Source organism: Centropristis striata, chromosome 15 (genome assembly GCF_030273125.1).
Source record: "Centropristis striata isolate RG_2023a ecotype Rhode Island chromosome 15, C.striata_1.0, whole genome shotgun sequence".
Classification (NCBI taxonomy): Eukaryota; Metazoa; Chordata; class Actinopteri; order Perciformes; family Serranidae; genus Centropristis; species Centropristis striata.
This window is the reverse complement of record NC_081531.1, coordinates 11,287,129-11,305,310: the sequence shown is the minus strand read 5'-3', so window position 1 is coordinate 11,305,310 and position 18,182 is coordinate 11,287,129. Positions and strand designations below refer to the sequence as shown.

The following is an 18,182-nucleotide window of genomic DNA, read 5'->3' as shown; positions in this document are numbered from 1 at the left end:
GCCTCTGTGCCGTAATTTGTGGTACTGACACACAACCTCTACTGACATTTATGTTGGAGAACCTGTTGATAAATTCACAGAAGATGCAGCTTTTTTACAACCAAAAACTGTATGTGTATGTATAACGACGTGTGTGCTATTTTTATTTTTTTATTTTATTATTATTATTATTATTTTATTTTTATTTTTTTTATTTAGAATGCTCCGCTGTACGATGAGCAGCAAAACTCTCATATGAGTCGTTATGGGTGGTGTTGACAAAAGGTCTATTTTGTCCTTAAGGTTGGACATCTTGTTGACCAATGACACCATAAAAGTTTGCGCTCAATTTTAAATGTACATTTCTTACAGTGGAATGACAAAAAAACAAATCATCATCTTCACAGCCTTGTTGCTCGGGGTCTCAGGTTACAGCATGCTTTGTAGTTCCCTCTGTCTTTTGATTCCAGGAAGTGGTACATTTGGGGAATGAAACCAAGACCAAATGGGGGGTTTCTGTTGTGCTAAAGGGAGTTTTACATCTATGCTAAACATGAAGCATGAAACAGTTTCCAGCTTTTTTTAATTATTCAGCCTCATATTGTCAGCCGCGGGAGTAAATTCAAGGGAAAGATAAAGTGAGTCTTTTGAAATGCTTTCCTTACGGACACTGTTATCTCTCCTACATGTGCATCATCCATTCATGTATGTCCTTAATTTTGCATTTGTGTAAATGGTTACAGTATATTCAGTGCACTGAAGCTCTTAGGATTTACTAAGTGGGTTCTACATGTCTGTGCCATTGCAGTACTAAGTGTTTTATTGCTTGGTAAGTAGAGGGAGAGCTTGCCAGGAACAGGCAGGAGGAAGTAGTGGCCTCTTATGTTTTATCACTCTCTCTTCTTTGGTGGAGTGGCAGATTTTATATTTATATATGAAATGATGTAGATGATGTACATTTTCTGCACTAAATGTAGGCAGTCTGCCCCGGCTTTGAAAACGTATAGGAACAGTTGCAAAATTGACTTTTTGTGAAGTTTTGGAGTTGTACTTTTTTTGCCAGTGGCAATAAAAAAATGTTTTTTAAGAGGTCTATAATCTTGATCCGAGTCACCGAGTTAAGATAGGTCAGTTAAGGTGAGATGAGGAGAGGATAACCTCCCTGGGAAAACAAATACCATTGTAAGGATTAGTATTGAACACGGCATGTGTGTGTCAGATGCATTTTCATTCCAGAGTACTATGGGTATTAAGGCTTTTAGATGCTGACATCAAGTTATTATTTACCATTATTATTAGTTGTTGCATGTATGAAACCAAATAACAACTTTAATCACGACGTCTGTCATGCAAAGCCTTTGAACTAGGACAAACGTATGGAAATAGTCTTGTCATCACACAAATAAAAGGGCAGATTTTATTAACTCCAGTACAGTGCAGTGGAATGCAATTTCCTTTATGGTGTTTAAATAGCTGAAAAGTGACATTTGAAAACTCGTTAAATGTCAGATGTTCAGGGTGCTCTGGATATTCCAGAGCTCCATGTTAACTTTTTTTATTAGAACTATTTCATCTATATGACAAAATCAAACTTTCAGAGTACATTTTCCATGGTAAGATTTGCCCATTTTCAGCAGTGACTGTATCACACTCGGCCTTCTCAACACCTTTACGGTAGTTCTTCAAAGCATTATCTCGAGATTCCATTGGTTTTCCTTCTGGCCAGTGTGAATGAAAGCCGTGGAATTTAATGTTTTAAGCCATCTGTTTCCTACATTTAAAAAAGAGAAGAATGGTATTGAAAAATAGCACAATAACTAGCGAGCCATTGTGTGTCCCTCACATCAATATCATTGTGTGTGTGTGTGTGTGTGTGTGTGGTAGGTAGTTTTTTTGTAGCTAGTAGCTAGTCTCAAAAAGAAGTCTTAACCCTAAAACAGTCCATGAACCACTGTGTTTAGTCATTGAAGATATTGTGTCCAGTGGAAATAAATTGTGTGCATCAGTCCATCATGCTATCTCTATCTCCGCACCTATTCTCTCATACTATCAGACCAATAAGCCTTATATTTTTTGCACTCTCACTTTTGTGGTTATTTACAATTTTTTGATAAACTCTTAAATTTTCATCACATTTGTGTTGTGTGTCTATGCATGTTACTTGCTTGTCGAAACACAATCTGCCATTACTACTGCAGCAATTTGTACCCAAAATAAACAAATTTCTCTCAGCTTTCATTGCAATAAACGCATCGAAAATGTGCCGAAATAATGACATCCTGATGCTGATGTTTGGATCAATCAGACCTGCGCCATGCAGGAGTTTCTCAGTAACTGGCAGAGATTTAAACTCTACTCAGTGCACTTTTTTATCATGTAATCCTGTGTTTTTTCATCTTTTTTTTGTTTTTTGATTTTAAAACCATTTATAATATAAAAGACTGTGAGAAAGTGACACGTAAGTCATTTGTTCTAATCCCTTTGTGAACTCTAACACTCACACCAGCAGGTCCCCTCTTGGTTAAAGTTAAAATTCATTCATTCATTCATTCATTCATTCATTCATTCATTCATTCATTCATTATCCTTATCTGCTTATCCACACTCAGGTCGCGGGGCGCATTGGGCAATAGGCCGGGTACACCTTGGACAGGTCTCCAGACTGCCACAGGGCTGACATATAAACACAGACAACCACGCTTTCATTCACACCTATGGGACTCTAAAGTTAAAATAAACTCACAATTTTTTTTAATATCTCCAACGGTTCTCCAAAAAGTCCCCTGATCGCTCATCGGTCGAAACAATGTTGAATGTGTAACTACACAGGTTGGACCACTGTTGGATAGGTAAGCATGTGCACACACACACACACACACACACACAAACACACACACACACACACACTCACACACACACACACACTCTCACACATATACACACACATTGTGAAGCTGTCACCCTCTTAAAGCACCCCTGCGTCTCTTGTAGGTCAGTCCAACTGTGAGTAGATATTGCTTCTTCAAGGGTGTCCTTGCTCAAGGAGAGACCGTATGAAGGCCATCAAATCTGGACTTGCACAACTCTGTACATGGACAAAGAAAAAAGACACGAACACATAAAGTGGATTTGTTCAGATATAGGTTGATAACCACTGTTCTGCACTCACTCCGGCTCTATATGCGGCATTGATCCACAGATGTCTATATATTGCATTATGTTACTGTTGACAATGTGTATATATGGTGTGTGCTTCTTGCTACTCTGTTTGAATAGCAATCAGCTTCTTCCTCAGTTCCCCAGACCTCCATAATGCATGAGATGTGGGAGTCCTCCAGTGGCTCAGTGTATTTGTATGTGTGTTGTTGTTTATGTGGGATAGTTAAAGGACAGCTGTCTAAAGCTTTAGCAGCACAAGAAGGGCACAGATTTGGCAAGTTTGTGGTAAAACTCAAACACACACACACACACACACACACATATACAATGAATATAGGCACACCCTAATTTTTTTCCCCCATCTCTTTGGTAACCTTTCGTCTTGTTTGATTGACAGCTCTAAGTGAAGCCTCCATCTTCCAATGGCATTCATAAGCCACCCTAATAATTTGCGTCCTGCTCTGCCCTCTCTTCTCTCCCCAATCATCCCCCATCACCAACCTTCCCCCTCTCCGGATTGCCACTCCACTCTTCTCCTCTCCGGGGACACAAAAGGGCCTGCACATGCTCCAATCGACTCTAATAAATTGTATGTAGTCAGTTAAGCTGCGCGACTGCCAACTGGCAAAGCTGTGAACCTCTGCTTTGGGAGAGCTCTGACAAAAAAAAAAATGGTTCTTCTAAATTTGATTCACCTTCAGCAGTGAGCTCTCCTGAAAGCTATGTCCAGGCCAGAGTAAATGATGAAAGAGTATTGAAGGAAAATGGGGATATATAAACAGAGACAGAGGGACAGGGAACACTGAAGAGAGGACAGAGAGAGAAGAGCAGTGTGATGGAAAGGGAGGTTAAACAAAATGTAAGTAAACAAGCAAGAGTCTTTTAATCTAGTTTCTGACATGCCATCAACTAAGGAAATAGTCTTTAGGGAAGAAAAAAACACACATAGAAAAAGTCTGGGCTTTGGTCAAGGTAATATCATTATGCTGATTCAATTTCTAGACCTTGCGCACACTCACTCTACTAATTGACTAGCATTTTACATTATAATCCTAAACAGACACTCTACATACACACATTTATTTATATTTTCATATAAGCCTGGCATAATCTTTTAATTAAAGGTCCACTGTGTAGGATTTAGTATAATCTAGAGGTGAGGTGACAGATTGCATCCAACTGAACACCCGTCCGCTTACCCCGCCGTTTCCAAGCATGTTGGAGAACACCAGCAGGCTTCACAATTGGCCCCCTCTAGGGTCAATGTTTGGTTTGTCCCTTCTGGGCTACTGTAGAAACATGACAGACGCTGTCAAGAGGACCCACTCCTTATGTAGATATGAAGGGCTCATTCTAAACTGGTAAAAAAAGATATGATTCTTAATATCACGGGATTATACACTAATTAAAACATGATAATTAATATTATTTTCCATTTCTGCCAATGGATCTCCTTAAACCCTACACACTGCTCCTTTAAGTTGTTAAAATTCATATCGACTGGTTTTCAGAGGCCTGTATATACACGGAATTTGAGACACAAACACTTGAGAATTGTGACCACAACATGTACTAAGTGGAACATTATGCAGTTGAAAAATAAACTAGTGAGTGTTCTCTGGTGGTCGGGCAATGTACCAAAGAAACTCTTTCTAAATCACCTCCAGCTGTTGAATGTAACTAAGTACATTTACTCAAGTATTGTATTTAACCCTCCTGTTATGTTATGGGTAAAAATTGACCCATTTCAAAGCTTAAAAATATTAAAAGGTATTTTTTCATAAAAATAATTTAAAAATCAATGTCATGTAAAACCATTGTATTTTATATGAAGGTCTTTCCAATGTACGTAAAAAATTTTTAATGTGCATTTTTTATGAAAAACAAGTGAATTATCCTCCATGATCTGTGAGAGGTAAAGAACATCATTGCACTAAATATTGATTGAAATGGTTAGTTAAATGACTTAATAATGAAATATAAACAATGTTTATTGGGATTTTTTAGTTTCTGACACTTTTGGATAATTAAACATGCCCCGGGTCAAATTGACCCAGGAACATTATTGCTGTGGTAAATATTGTACTTTTTTCTACGTTTAACTGCCACATGAAACAGGAAAAAATATTATTACGCATGGTTATGAATTAAACCACAGTATATTAAGTAGATAAAATGAGTCCTATCTTGACAGTAACAGTAAAACGCTGCTTACATAACAGCATCAATAATAATGATAATACAACAATATATTTGGAATATAATGTAACAAGTAAGAGGTCTGAATACTTCCACCACTGATAACCTTAAACATACATGAGATATTTTTCTTGTTCTATCTATTTTGATATACTTTTGTCTGCAGTAAGCTGAAAACTGCATTAAAACATATCTACATTATTTATTCTTGAGCAAACGGGCCAAATGGAACCCCTGCAGCAGCCCCTGTATGCTTTCCTGTTGCAGATTTACTTCATGCAGTGCACAAGCTGTTCCAGATACAGAGCTCAATCCTAAGGACGCAATACACAGATCTCCAGAGACTTGGGAATATATGTCACTCAGCTCTGCGGGGTTAGGCATGTTTATTATTAGGACTATTTGGAAAATGCTGCGCCCTATGCCAGGTTTCTCATGCCATGTCGCTGACGGCACGAGGACCTTGTGAGACAGGATATTGAAAGCCACTTGTTGTTGGAAGGCTTTTTGGAGGAAGTGAAGTAGGTGGATGATAGAGTGCAGTATGGACATATGGCTGAGTGGTGGAGGAATCACATTTCCTCCCCACTGAAAGTATTTCACAGAGAGGAGGAGAGGAAGATGAAAAAAAGAGGGGATAAAGGTGGAGGAGGATTCATAGGCAGGCTGCTTTAGGATTCAGTGCCACTCCTCAAGGTCAGCCCACCACAAGAAGCCTTTAAAGCAACATATACCTCTTTAAAAGTACTTCAAAATGCCAATAAATCATGTAGCTGATCGGATGCCTTTTTACCTGAAGGCAAAACATGCCAATTTTGGAGAGGAACACTCCCAAGCCTTATGTCAGCCAGCTTTGAGGAGGAGATATTCAAATCCTTTACGGGGCTCTTCAAAACCCATAAAGCACCTCAGAGGCTGATCCAACACCTGTCTTGTTCTCTGGACGGCTCCCTCAGCTGTGTCTGTTTAGCGGTAATGATCTAAGCCATTCACACTCACCACCAATGTATTCCTGCTTCACTTCATTTTTTTTTACCACATGCAAATAGATGCAACAGGGCCTCCTCTGAGACTGAGATGGAAACACGAGGAGGGAATATTGGAGCGAGGGGGAAGCTATAGGGAGAAGTAGATGGAAGGAGATTGGTGTAGAGGAATGGGGAGAAAATGGGAGATGTAATAGAAAAACAACGACATGAAAGAGTGGAAAGAAGGGACTGGATGGGGCAGATGAGGGAAGGGATGGAGACAAAGTAGCAGAGGGAGGTCATTGCTGGTGCTGGAATCTGAGACTGGAAGCGAGGAGCTGTGAGAATAAAAGCAATTTGCATCACTGCTCCACTGAGCTTTCCAGTGCCTTTCATTTACCCCCCTCTAACCCCCCCTACACCCCCCCATCCCTTCCAGCAAACTCGCCACACCATTCCACAGCTCTCAAATGGAAAACTAGCTTCAAGGTTAGTGGGAAGAAGAAGATATATAACCAGTACTCACTATTTAGTCCCCCCCATTCTGATCCCTCTCTCTTTTCTCCCTCCCTGGAGTCTTAACCCTCCGTTCTTTTTCCTTCTCCCAATCGCAAACCAACCCTCTCCAACTTTTCTCAGCCTTCTTTTTACCCTATCGTCCAGATTATACCCCTTTTGGATCGGTTTCCTTCATCAAAAGACCACCTCGCGAGAAAAACAGATTCAGTCGTTTGGTCAAATGCCCAATATGACCTAAATGTATAAATAATTGAGGACCTCTAGTGGTCATGTAAAGTATGACTCATGTCAGTTAGAAGTAAAAGGCAGAGTATCACGATTTAGGTTTATATGGGGAACTTCACTTGAACAGGTGCTTATTCATACATCAGTTGAGTCATGTTTCTGGCCACCTGGTGAATGTAAGTCCAATATTTACTCTGTTTTTGGTCTCCACTAACTGCAGAGGGAACAAGAGAACATCTTGCAATATGATTATACCAGTCATAATGCCAAATCAGGCCAGGGGCGTAAACCTTAAACACTGACCCAAAAATAAGCCGTACCCCCATTACATAAGCTGTCCCCAATTAACTGTTCTTTAGTCTGAAATGTGTCCCCCATGGTGGCCTCAGTCAGGAACACACACACACACAAACAGAGACTAGCCAAAAGTAGACACTGCTAATTATGTGGATGTTTAGCAGCTACATGCTCTGCTGTGTTTGACTGCTAGTTGCTAACACTGCCTGTGTTGGGCAGGTAGTGAACAATTGGTATTTAAAGCTGCCTGCTGTGACCGGAAAGGATGAGAGATTGAGAACAATAAAAGTACATTGAAATGGGACATTTGTAGGTTTAAAAACCAAAATAACAAGCTGAAAGACCCTGTAAGTGGTTCATTACTATAGACGACCCCTTTCACATTATGCACAGTGATGTGATCCATTTTTATTAGAAAAACAATATTGATTAAAGCCCCTTTAAGTTTTGTCTGAACCTTAGATAGATAGATAGATAGATAGATAGATAGATAGATAGATAGATAGATAGATAGATAGATAGATAGATAGATAGACAGACAGACAGACAGACAGACAGACAGACTTTATTGCCCCATGGGGAAATATGTTTTGGAAGACAATGTCAACAACATATTTTCTCTTGAAAAAGAAAAAAAAAATCATCTCCAAGGAGATCAAAAAAATAATTAATCCACAAAAAAGGGGAAATGAGGGCTCAGACAATCCAAATAAAACAGTTTAATAGTATATTAGTTCTCAGGCCAAGAGAAGCCATGTGGTGTGGGGGAGGAGATGAGATGTGAGGGGTGAGTGGACAGTGCAGCCTGGAGGATGAGCGGGGTGGACGAGGTCAGAGTGGGCAGCTGGAGCATCTTTTTTCATTTTGATTTCCAATTGTTTGTTGTTCTTGTCAAGTTTATACTGATCACAGCTGATCTATTTGAGGAAAATAAGAAGTTGTTTTTTTTATTGTCTTTTTTCTGTAATGCTGACAATAATTCTACTCATTGAGACTGAGACTGCTATAGATTGTTCATATTCATGGCCGATTTATGGCACAGATGAGTCTTGACAAGCGCAAAGCATAACTTGTTATTTATTTGAGCAATGTGAGATGGTTACTTACTATCACTTTTGGCATTCATGAGGCTCCCTGGCAGTCACATCCTATCAGACTCAATTTCTAATATCCATGGCATGAAATGTCAATATGGGAATTTGCCCAATTTGGCTGCCTGAAGGGCCAACTGGCCGAGCACATACAGTATATGAAGCATTGTCTGGAATCTTTGCCTCTGTCTGAGTAATCTGCCCACACAGTGACTCTGGCTGTAAAATGTGCCCTTTCAGTAATGAACACAAACTTGAAGTTTGCAGGAGTGCTTTTTGGGAACACATAATCTGGATGGGACTGTGTGGGCTGGACTTCCCACAGATTATGTGTTCAATTAGGTAAAAATTGAGCTCCAGGGAGGAATATGAGGTCATTCGTGCCACTCAGGTCAGGTGATCACCAGTTGACTCTTGAAGTGCCAGTGAGTTCCCACCGGTTACTTTTAACTGAAGACTTTCTAACCTCTATACATCCAACTGATATTTGCTGGCCATTGTTGCATTGTAGTGTATTTTCTGCTACAGATTTATATTACTCTAATACTAAAAGTTCTGCTTTATATAAAATGCCTCAGTATGACCTCTAGATCATGTAACAGCCAGAGTCTCAAGGTATCAGCTGGTACCAACCAGAATAATGACCATTAATATCTGGAAGTTGTCAGACAGTAAAGGCATTGGAATTTTTGAAGATAAGTATAAATTGTATCCTGACTTGGTTTGTAATCAACTCTTCTCACTCAGAGGGGTGGTAAATTTACACCACAGCATTCAAAATAATGATTTGCTATGAATGTTTTAGAAGTGAGATTCTCATGATTTCTTCGGAATATGACATGACAACCACTGCTGTACCCTTCATCACGAATGACATTATAGGGCGTTTATACAGGCAGCAAAATATGAGGTGGATGGTCGAACAAACGGCAGACTTTCACCCAGGAGAACAGGGTTAGTTTCCCATGTGAAAACAAAAGTAAACAACTTTTTCGTCACTTCTGTGGCTCACGTGACCCTCGTAACTACTTCGCTGCTGGCATTTATGTACATTTATTTACTTACTAACTGTCTTTCATAACACCTCACCAGGAAGTTTTTGCCCTAAACCTAGGTCAGTGGTTTTGTAGCCTAAATTAACTGAAACTGCAGCCTTTGTGACAAGTGCGTACCATACGTCTATGTTTAATTACGTGTGTGCTATTTTTAGAACGCTCGGCTGTATCATGAGCCACAAACGATCATATTTGTCATATGGGTATTATTGACGAACAGTCTATTCTTTCGATTAGATCGGAGATGTTATTGTCATTACGATTGTTTTTTTAAACTTTACGAACACCATGTTGTTAATGCTCTAAAACAATCACTGTTTTACATGGTAGGTTTAGGCAACAAATCCACCTCCTTAAGGTTAACTACCAAAACCGTAATCCTGTGGTTAAGAAAAAAAGAACCCGATTTAGCTTAAAAAACATGAAAACACATTAAGTTTTTTCATTACTAAACTCATTTTTGTGGGATGCCTATTTCCAGTGCATTACTTTATTTAGCAAATCATACAAACCATTCAGCCTGTTACATTGCAAACTAAAAATGATCTCTTACCAGCTCAGTTTTCACCTGTTCTTTGTTTAACCCATTTTCCTGCCCACTAATTAACCACAATTAACACTTTCCTCATCCAATGTGTATTTTTCATGAAAAAGGCCGTTTTTCAGAGTTTTTCAACTGAACTTGAACAGCACTCAACTGCCTAAGGGTGCTTTCACAAAGCATTGCATGCAAGTTTTTCATTTATGTTCCACAATCTGCATCTTAACTCATTTCCAATCAGTGTAAATATCAATAACAGGCTTATGTTTGGCCCAAACTGATCTCATATCAGAATGGACCCTGGTCATTATGACTAATTGAAGCTCTTCGTCCAGTTGTGGCTTGGGGTAAGATGACTCGAGATGACGAGGTCAGAAATAATTGTAGGCTGTTCCATTTGCCTCTCACTCGCTCAGATAGCTACAAGCTACAGCAGAGTAGTGATGACACTGCCTCTCACAGTGTACAGTGTACGCCTGGCAGTGGGTCAGGTGAGCCGACTGCACTCTGAATACAGATGATATTACTCTATCTCCCTCAGCAATGGAGCGCACCTTGCAGCTGTAGCAGATGTGTCAAGTGTGCTCAGCAGCAGTATTAACTGTACTTTAAACAGGTGTTTTACATTAAGAATAGACCATTTTTGAAGGTATGGATTGTTTTTTCAGAGATTTACTGTGTATTTTTGTTGGCAAGAAATGCCAATGTTAGTTATATAAAATGTACTTTTGGATTGGAAGATTTTGGAAGAGAAAATAAAAGTAGCATATCTTATGTTATAATTTAATCAGACCATCCTCATCCAATTTTTTTTGTCTAGTTTCATATGATACCATATGATATATTCAGTAGAGTTTAAAACAGAGCCTGCTAGGGCGCCAGCCTTTTTTTTGTCTAATAATTGGGACTTCATTATACATCTCACAAAATACATTTGGGTTCACTGAATCCACAAGAGTCTCAGCCTTCCAGTCATACCCAATTTATGCTGAAATATTGTAATATAAAAGGCAAAAATAACACATTTAAACTGCAAAACACACTGGATTTGCATAAAGTGGGCATGTCTGTAAATGTCATTAAGATATCTTGAGGACAGACGTGAAGGAACCTGTTTGAATGTGATCATGCCAGTTTTTCTCTTGCCAAAATTTGTCTAACTTCTGACAAGATATAATGACATCTGAGATTGAATTGAATTTGACATTAAATAGAAAAGTTAACAATAAATGAATGGGTGTTGTTTTGAGAGCTTCTGGTTGTTGAGTTTGAAACACTTTGAAAGAAAAGTATTTAACAAAAATCTTTAAAATGGGGAAACATTAACACAGTAGGACGCCTGCTGTGGAACTGGATATTAGTTATTAGTTATAATGGATTCTCACTTTCTGTCGTGGCTTTGAGTGTGAGCATATAATGATCACTTTGCATTGTCCTTTCCTTGGCAGCTTGGCAGCACAGCATATTCTGCACTCATAAATCCAACATCATTCTTCCGGCATCATTTTCTGTCTCCTTTTTCTTTATCTTTCCATTCTTCTCCTGCTATCTCTTTCTCTCTCCAACATAGTTTATGTACTGATGCTCATTATGACTGTTGTTATGACAGCCTCCCTTGCACTTACATACACACAGCCGGTGCAGTTATTCTGGTGATTTACAACCTCCTCCTCCAACAGAGAGAAAGAGAGGGGCACACTATAGCTGTCTTTGAGGAGAGCTTTATGTTCACAGTAAACTAGCCAGTGTGGCACCTCAACAAAGTCTGTCCCACAAAGCAAACCACAACTTCCTCAAGAAGATAGCACTGTGATAATAGGCTCTCAGGGATGACAATGGAAACATTCACACTTTAATAATTATGCCCCGCAACAACACATAGCGCCTATTCCTACATCGTGGCTGTCTGGGTTGTTTTTTTTTGTTTCTTTTTTCTAATTCCAGTATCCATAGTTGGACTATATTGTGGGGAGAGTGCATTGAATGCCATATAGCTTATATAAATGATGATTCCTCTATTGCATGAAATAGTACCTGATACAGATGGTTTAATGAGCTTTTGTTGCCTTAAATTGCTGAATATGAAAATATTAAAAGAAAAAAAATGTTTTAAAAAAATTAGAAGAGCAGCATCCAGCAACAATACAAGAAAAGTTCCATAAAATAAAATAAAAATCCCATTTAACTTAATTTAATGATATTAATTCCTTAATTTAACGTTAATCAACATGTTTTTTAATTAAATGTATTTATTTATTATAAAAAGTGGACCAATAAATATTCAGAGAGAGCAATCTTCTTTCTTACCGATTTCCAGTGGTATAATTTTATGATCCAGACAATAAAGTACAGTTACTATATGTCTGAAATGAGAAAATATTATTAAAAATGTCAAAAGTTATAAACTCAGGATCCCCAGTCAGTCCTTCTAGCCACCCCCTGGTTCCTACCTGGACCCCAACCAGTCAGTTTATTTCCATATCCGCATATAGTTGCCATAAAGCAACATATTAATTTTTAGCCTTTTACAAAAGATTTATCACATCCAACTGTTTATTCATGATGATTGATTAAATGTTTACTGAAGCCAGATCTTGAAGGCATTTGCCTCAATATGGAACAATTAGTCAACTTTCTGAGTTGGAATTAAAAACAGGATTTCCTGATCATGTACTGTATGTAATCGGTTTCATATAAAAAACGTTCCCAACTAAACAGTAAAACATGGATTTTATATTAATAGTTTTACAGAAAAAAATTAGATACAGTAATTGTTGCCACATGGCAACACCATGCAATAAAGAGTTATGAGTGGTGCTGGGGATGGGCAAGTATTGTACTGCACAAGACTATGACCGTTGCTATGTAACCCCTGCTGTTACATATTTCAAAGGACATATTGCATACTCCAATATTACATATTGCATGCACGGTGCCAGGTGATAAATCACAGCTGCACTGTTATCATTTATCCCTGCTCAATCCGTGTATAGCAACACATGAACAAATGCATCGATACACACATACACAGCAAAGACACATTGTTAAGTTACATAGTGCATGTATCATTTCTTAATGTAGCATGTATAGAAGGGATGCACTTCAGATGCCACTTTTAGATTTCACATGTCTAACAAGGCAGGAAGAGACATTGTGTGTTTGTTTGTGTGCATGTGTGCCGACAAGAAAGAGACGCAGATAAGCCTCTCTGATGTTTTATAAATCACAGTAAATGCATCCTCTTTGATGGCGTGTGTTGATGAGTGCAGCGGAGGTAGTTTAGGAGGACTACATGGCAACAAGCATCTCTTCAGCCACATGTGCTGCGGTGCACAGCGTGCCAGGAAGAGCAGAGTGTGAGCTGTTACATAACGGCCAACCAGGGATGGAAGTGTTGGGAGGGCAGCACGTGCATCCATTGGTGCAAGTGTAAAGCCACAACATGAGAATAAGTTAAAAAAAAAAAAACAACTTACAATGTTATGCTACTATTTCCATGTTTTTATGTAGAAACTGCCTCATTATTGTGGCAATCATCCAACATCTCATTAAGTGCCTGCAGAGTTCTTTAAATGTTTTTGTCCAATCAAATTGAAATAAGGCAGTTTTGAATTTCTTTCATATAGGAAAAAAATTGAAGTCCCATCAAGCCCATACTGTTTTTTAGGCTGGATTTACTAAAATCAGTCTCTTCATATTCCAACTCCAATTATAGTGCTGAACACTAGGATATAGGACTATACTGTTTACGTCTTTTGGAAAACTCAATTCTCAAACCTGTGGTTGTCAGCACACCAAGCCAAATGAGCAACAAACAACAACAACATGACAAAACCTATTTAAGTCAAACAAGGACTTCAGTGAGAGAAGCTGCTCCTGTTTTCCTGACTCCATCCAGTCAATATCCAAGCCTCCAGTTCCCAAGGTGCTGCGGGATGTCAGATCTGTAGCCGACGGGCATATTCAAAAATGCATGTTCAGCCTCTTTGCCAGGAAGTTGATGTGCCAGTCATGACAAAAAGTTCCCTGAGACAGCAAGTTTATTTAACTTAGTTTTTTCATGGATGATTGGTAGGCTTCATACTTCAGTGAGCTACATGAGTATCTGACTGCTGCCTTGACTCTTTTGTGTCCTAGATTTAGCATCAGGGAATTTTACTGCAAGTTATCATCTTTCTCGATTTGTTTATCAATTATTAACCTAATGTATGTGCCAAGACTTTGTTACTGTGCAATCAGAACAGCAGAAAATGTTTCCTTGTATGTGGATTATAGTTGTTTTATAACAATTTTTGCTGTGAATGCTCTGAATCAACTTTAAAATGTACAATAACAGTGAATTTTATTGCATTTACATATTTAAAGAGGGGTTTTTTTTTGCAGTTGGTGTAAATTCAGTGTTTCACATCATAATGTGTTTCATGTATTCTTGAGTTTTAAAAAATAATATTTTTTTTCTTAAATCTTTATTTGTGATATATACTCAAAACCTGCATGGTTGACATTTAGAGGTGGGAAAAAAATTGTGTGTCGTGATATTTTGCATAGCAATATTTTATCGATTCAAGGCCGACAAGTATCGATATTTAGCGTTCCGACGGCTGGCGGGCCGCCAGTATTTTCAACATTTGTTTTTTTTTATGGAGACCGTAGTGGGCTCACTTTTAGGAATATACTGTAGTTACTGGTATTATATGAAATCTGTAGGCACCATGTGAGTCAGTCGGGAAGTTCGAAATAATGCTGCAAACTTTAAGATCAGCAAGATTTTATAAAATGCAAAGCATAAAAGTGCATTGCACCACTTGCATGTAGTTGCACATATGTTTGAAACCTTGTGCATGCTTGTAAAGCAATAGGTACACACAGTATACAGAAAACACAGCTACACAGCTACAGAAACATTAATCTGCAGGGTTTTTTTGCCTTTTGACATAGCAGTATTGTTTAGAAAGCCACATAGGTCAGCCACTGGATTGGTGGGAGGAAAGGTGGATGGGACCAAGAAAAAGACATGTGTCAAGTTGTTGGAAGTTATATGTGGAATAAGTGTTTTTTTTATATATATATTTAACTCTCATATTTTTTTACCCAACCTGATGCCTAACGTGAACAAGTGTTTTTTTTGTGTGTGTTTTCAAAGTTATTTGAAACATGTTTACAATGTGTTGTAGTCATCACGTGTTTTCAGCGTGTTTTAGGCAGCAGCCATCATATGTCATTATGAGAATTAGTTGCTCCAGTGCAGAAATGTTCATATATAATGCATTTTTGGTAAAAAAAAAAAAAATGGTTCAATGCAGAAACATACAATGGCAACATTCATGCTGGGGACTGGGCTGAAACATCTCTATAGCATAACTCATGATCAAACCTCTGCAGGGTACCTCTAAGTGTCTAAATATTTTATAAATAAATCCACCCAGGCCTGCTTTAGTAACACTGTCGCACACACAAGCTTTTTCTTCATCCAGTCCATGCATATGATGAAGACAAACATGCATATTATGTCCAACTCACTTTGATGCCTGAATCTGCAATGGAAAGCAGACATATACAGCCCCTCAAAGGCTGTGTGCTGTCTGTGCACGACTTGATGTGATGCGAGAGGACGGTCTATCATTCTGGTTGTGGGAGGACAAACAGAAGAAAATGGGTGAATATGTTATGCAAGTACAACATAGTGAGCTCATTTCACAAGCAATACTTAATCCCAGAAAGACAGCTACTGTCAAAGCAAATAGAGCATATAGGAGATATTTTGTGAAACAGATTTTTGAGGTTGCTTGGAGGTTATTTTCATTTGTCTGGAACATGTGGTCTCTCTCTCTCTCTCTCTCTCTCCCCCTCTCTCCCTCTCTCCCTCTCTCTCTCTCTCTCTTCTGTGTATGTGCGTCAGATGCACGCAAACACACATGGTTTTATCATATATTAACAGATCCTTCCTCTCTCTCACACTAAACTATAACCATCTGTCTCTTCCTGTCTCTGACACATACACGCTCTTTCACACTGTCTGTCTAAATCTCATGTTTCTATGAAAAGATGGAATCCCCAGTTGCTTTGTACAGAGAGTTTTTTGGCCTGTACTCCTACTGTTCCATTTGCTTTTAAGTGAACTTCATCCAATATTGAAGCCTAGTCTGGTCTAATCTGAGAGCTTGCACTGGAAAACTATTACACAGCAGCTGTGTAAAATGCTCCCTTTTTGGAATAACCGTGTCTTCTCTCCCTTTTTCTCTTCATCTCTCCTCTATTTTATCCTCCCTCCCTCCCTCCCTCTGGCTGTACTCCTTTGCACCCTCTCTGTGCACTTTCAGGACTACACATTGACGATGTACTTCCAGCAGGCCTGGCGAGACAAACGGCTGTCCTACTCCGAGATCCCCCTCAACCTGACCTTAGATAACCGGGTGGCTGATCAGCTCTGGGTCCCCGACACCTACTTCCTCAACGACAAGAAATCATTTGTCCACGGTGTCACAGTGAAAAATAGAATGATCCGACTACACCCGGACGGTACCGTATTGTACGGTCTAAGGTGAGATTTTAATCTCTTAAAATAATATTTTGACAAAACAGGATGTAAGTTGTTTACATGGGGAAATATAAAAAATACTAAATTGCTCCCTCACGCTGCACGGCACCAGATAATGATAGATTACCCTGCACGAATTGTAGTAATCTCCGCTTCATGTTGTCAACACTTCATAATTAATCTTTTTTCAGTGTACTATTATTTTTAAAAATCAACAAAACAACCTGCGAGGGGGGAAAAAAAGTCCAGCTTCTACCAACTTTAATACAACAATGAGTCAATGATTGCTGCTTTGGACTCAGTCAGTAATTAGCTCATTAGGAGCCAGATGAAGAAAACTACTGATGTGAGGTGCAATATTGCCCCAGGGCCAAAATTAGATTGGTGAAGTAGTGACCTACTTGTGTCCTCATTTACAGGACATGTGACCATTATCAACTGAAGGCTTCTGCAACACTCACTTTTACAAAGTATATCTGCAGAATTTTACATCATCACCAAAAGTTAGAAAAGAAATAAACATAATGTTTAACTTTCTGCTTCAGCATATATATTTGCTCTGTAAATTGCATTCCATGTGTTGTCCTTAGAGAAACTATTCATATCCGGAAATCGAGGCTATATTTTATATTATTTGGCTTCATGATTGTGGCTCCAATTTCTGCATTAGCCAGTTGGAATGATTTAGCTTCTGGATAACCAGATGGGGAATTTGTCTTTGTACAACCAATCAAATTGTGACGTTTTAAACTGGTTATTTACATAAAGAAGTAACTTTATTTATTATAGGCAGATGGTCAAACTTTCAAACAGCCAATACAGCAGCTAATGTTTGCTTCTCAGCTTCTCTTGGGCTGCAACTTGTTGAATTACTGACCGAATAAGTATTCAGAAAACAGTGCAGTGCTTCTATAATATCAGTTTGTAGGACTAATAGCTAATTTGCTGGTCAGTTGCAACATATTAGATAGCTTAAATAGTTATTTGCAAATGTCTTAATGATCAGTTTAGATGATACTGACTGTTCAATTGCACTGATAAGCAACATCACTCCAAACTATATGAGCACTATGTCCTTTGTTCCTATCTTCAGATACAACCTACGGGAGCTTTTCCACAAGTAGCTCCCCTAAGGTTGCTATTTCCAAGACTTGCTTAATGTTGTGAAATAGCCACACACTGTAAAAAAAGATAAACAATAGTTACTCAATAAAATTGAGGCAACAGATTGCATGCAATATTATTAGTTAAATCTAATACGTTACAAGTTGAGTTAATAACAACTTAACAGGAAGTGCCTGTCAATTAAAAACGGACTAATTCTATTGTGTTGGATTCATTCAAAATACTCTTGATTTAGAATTATATTCACATAAAGATTATATTTAATGTGATCAAAATAAGTAGATTCTATCTCAAACATTTTTATATTAAAGTTACTTAAACAACTGCCTCAAAATAAAGGACACATTTATATTTAATGCATTTTATCAAAATATATTAAGTAAAATGAAATGACTACAGAATAATTTATTACAGTGCAGTTTTGTTTAGGCAACACAACTCCTTCCTTAAGGTTAGGATAAAAAAGTACATGGTTAAACGTGATAA

The 18,182-nt window shown here is 38.4% G+C and overlaps 1 protein-coding gene across 1 annotated transcript in view; it reads left to right on the top strand.

The window, feature by feature from the left end:
• Positions 1–18,182, top strand: part of LOC131986614 (gamma-aminobutyric acid receptor subunit beta-2) — an 87,558-nt gene that overhangs the window by 19,095 nt on the left and 50,281 nt on the right. The window contains exon 4 of the mRNA XM_059351656.1: positions 16,354–16,574. Within this exon, the coding sequence (XP_059207639.1) occupies positions 16,354–16,574 (221 nt within the window). The remainder of the gene's footprint in view (positions 1–16,353; positions 16,575–18,182) is intronic.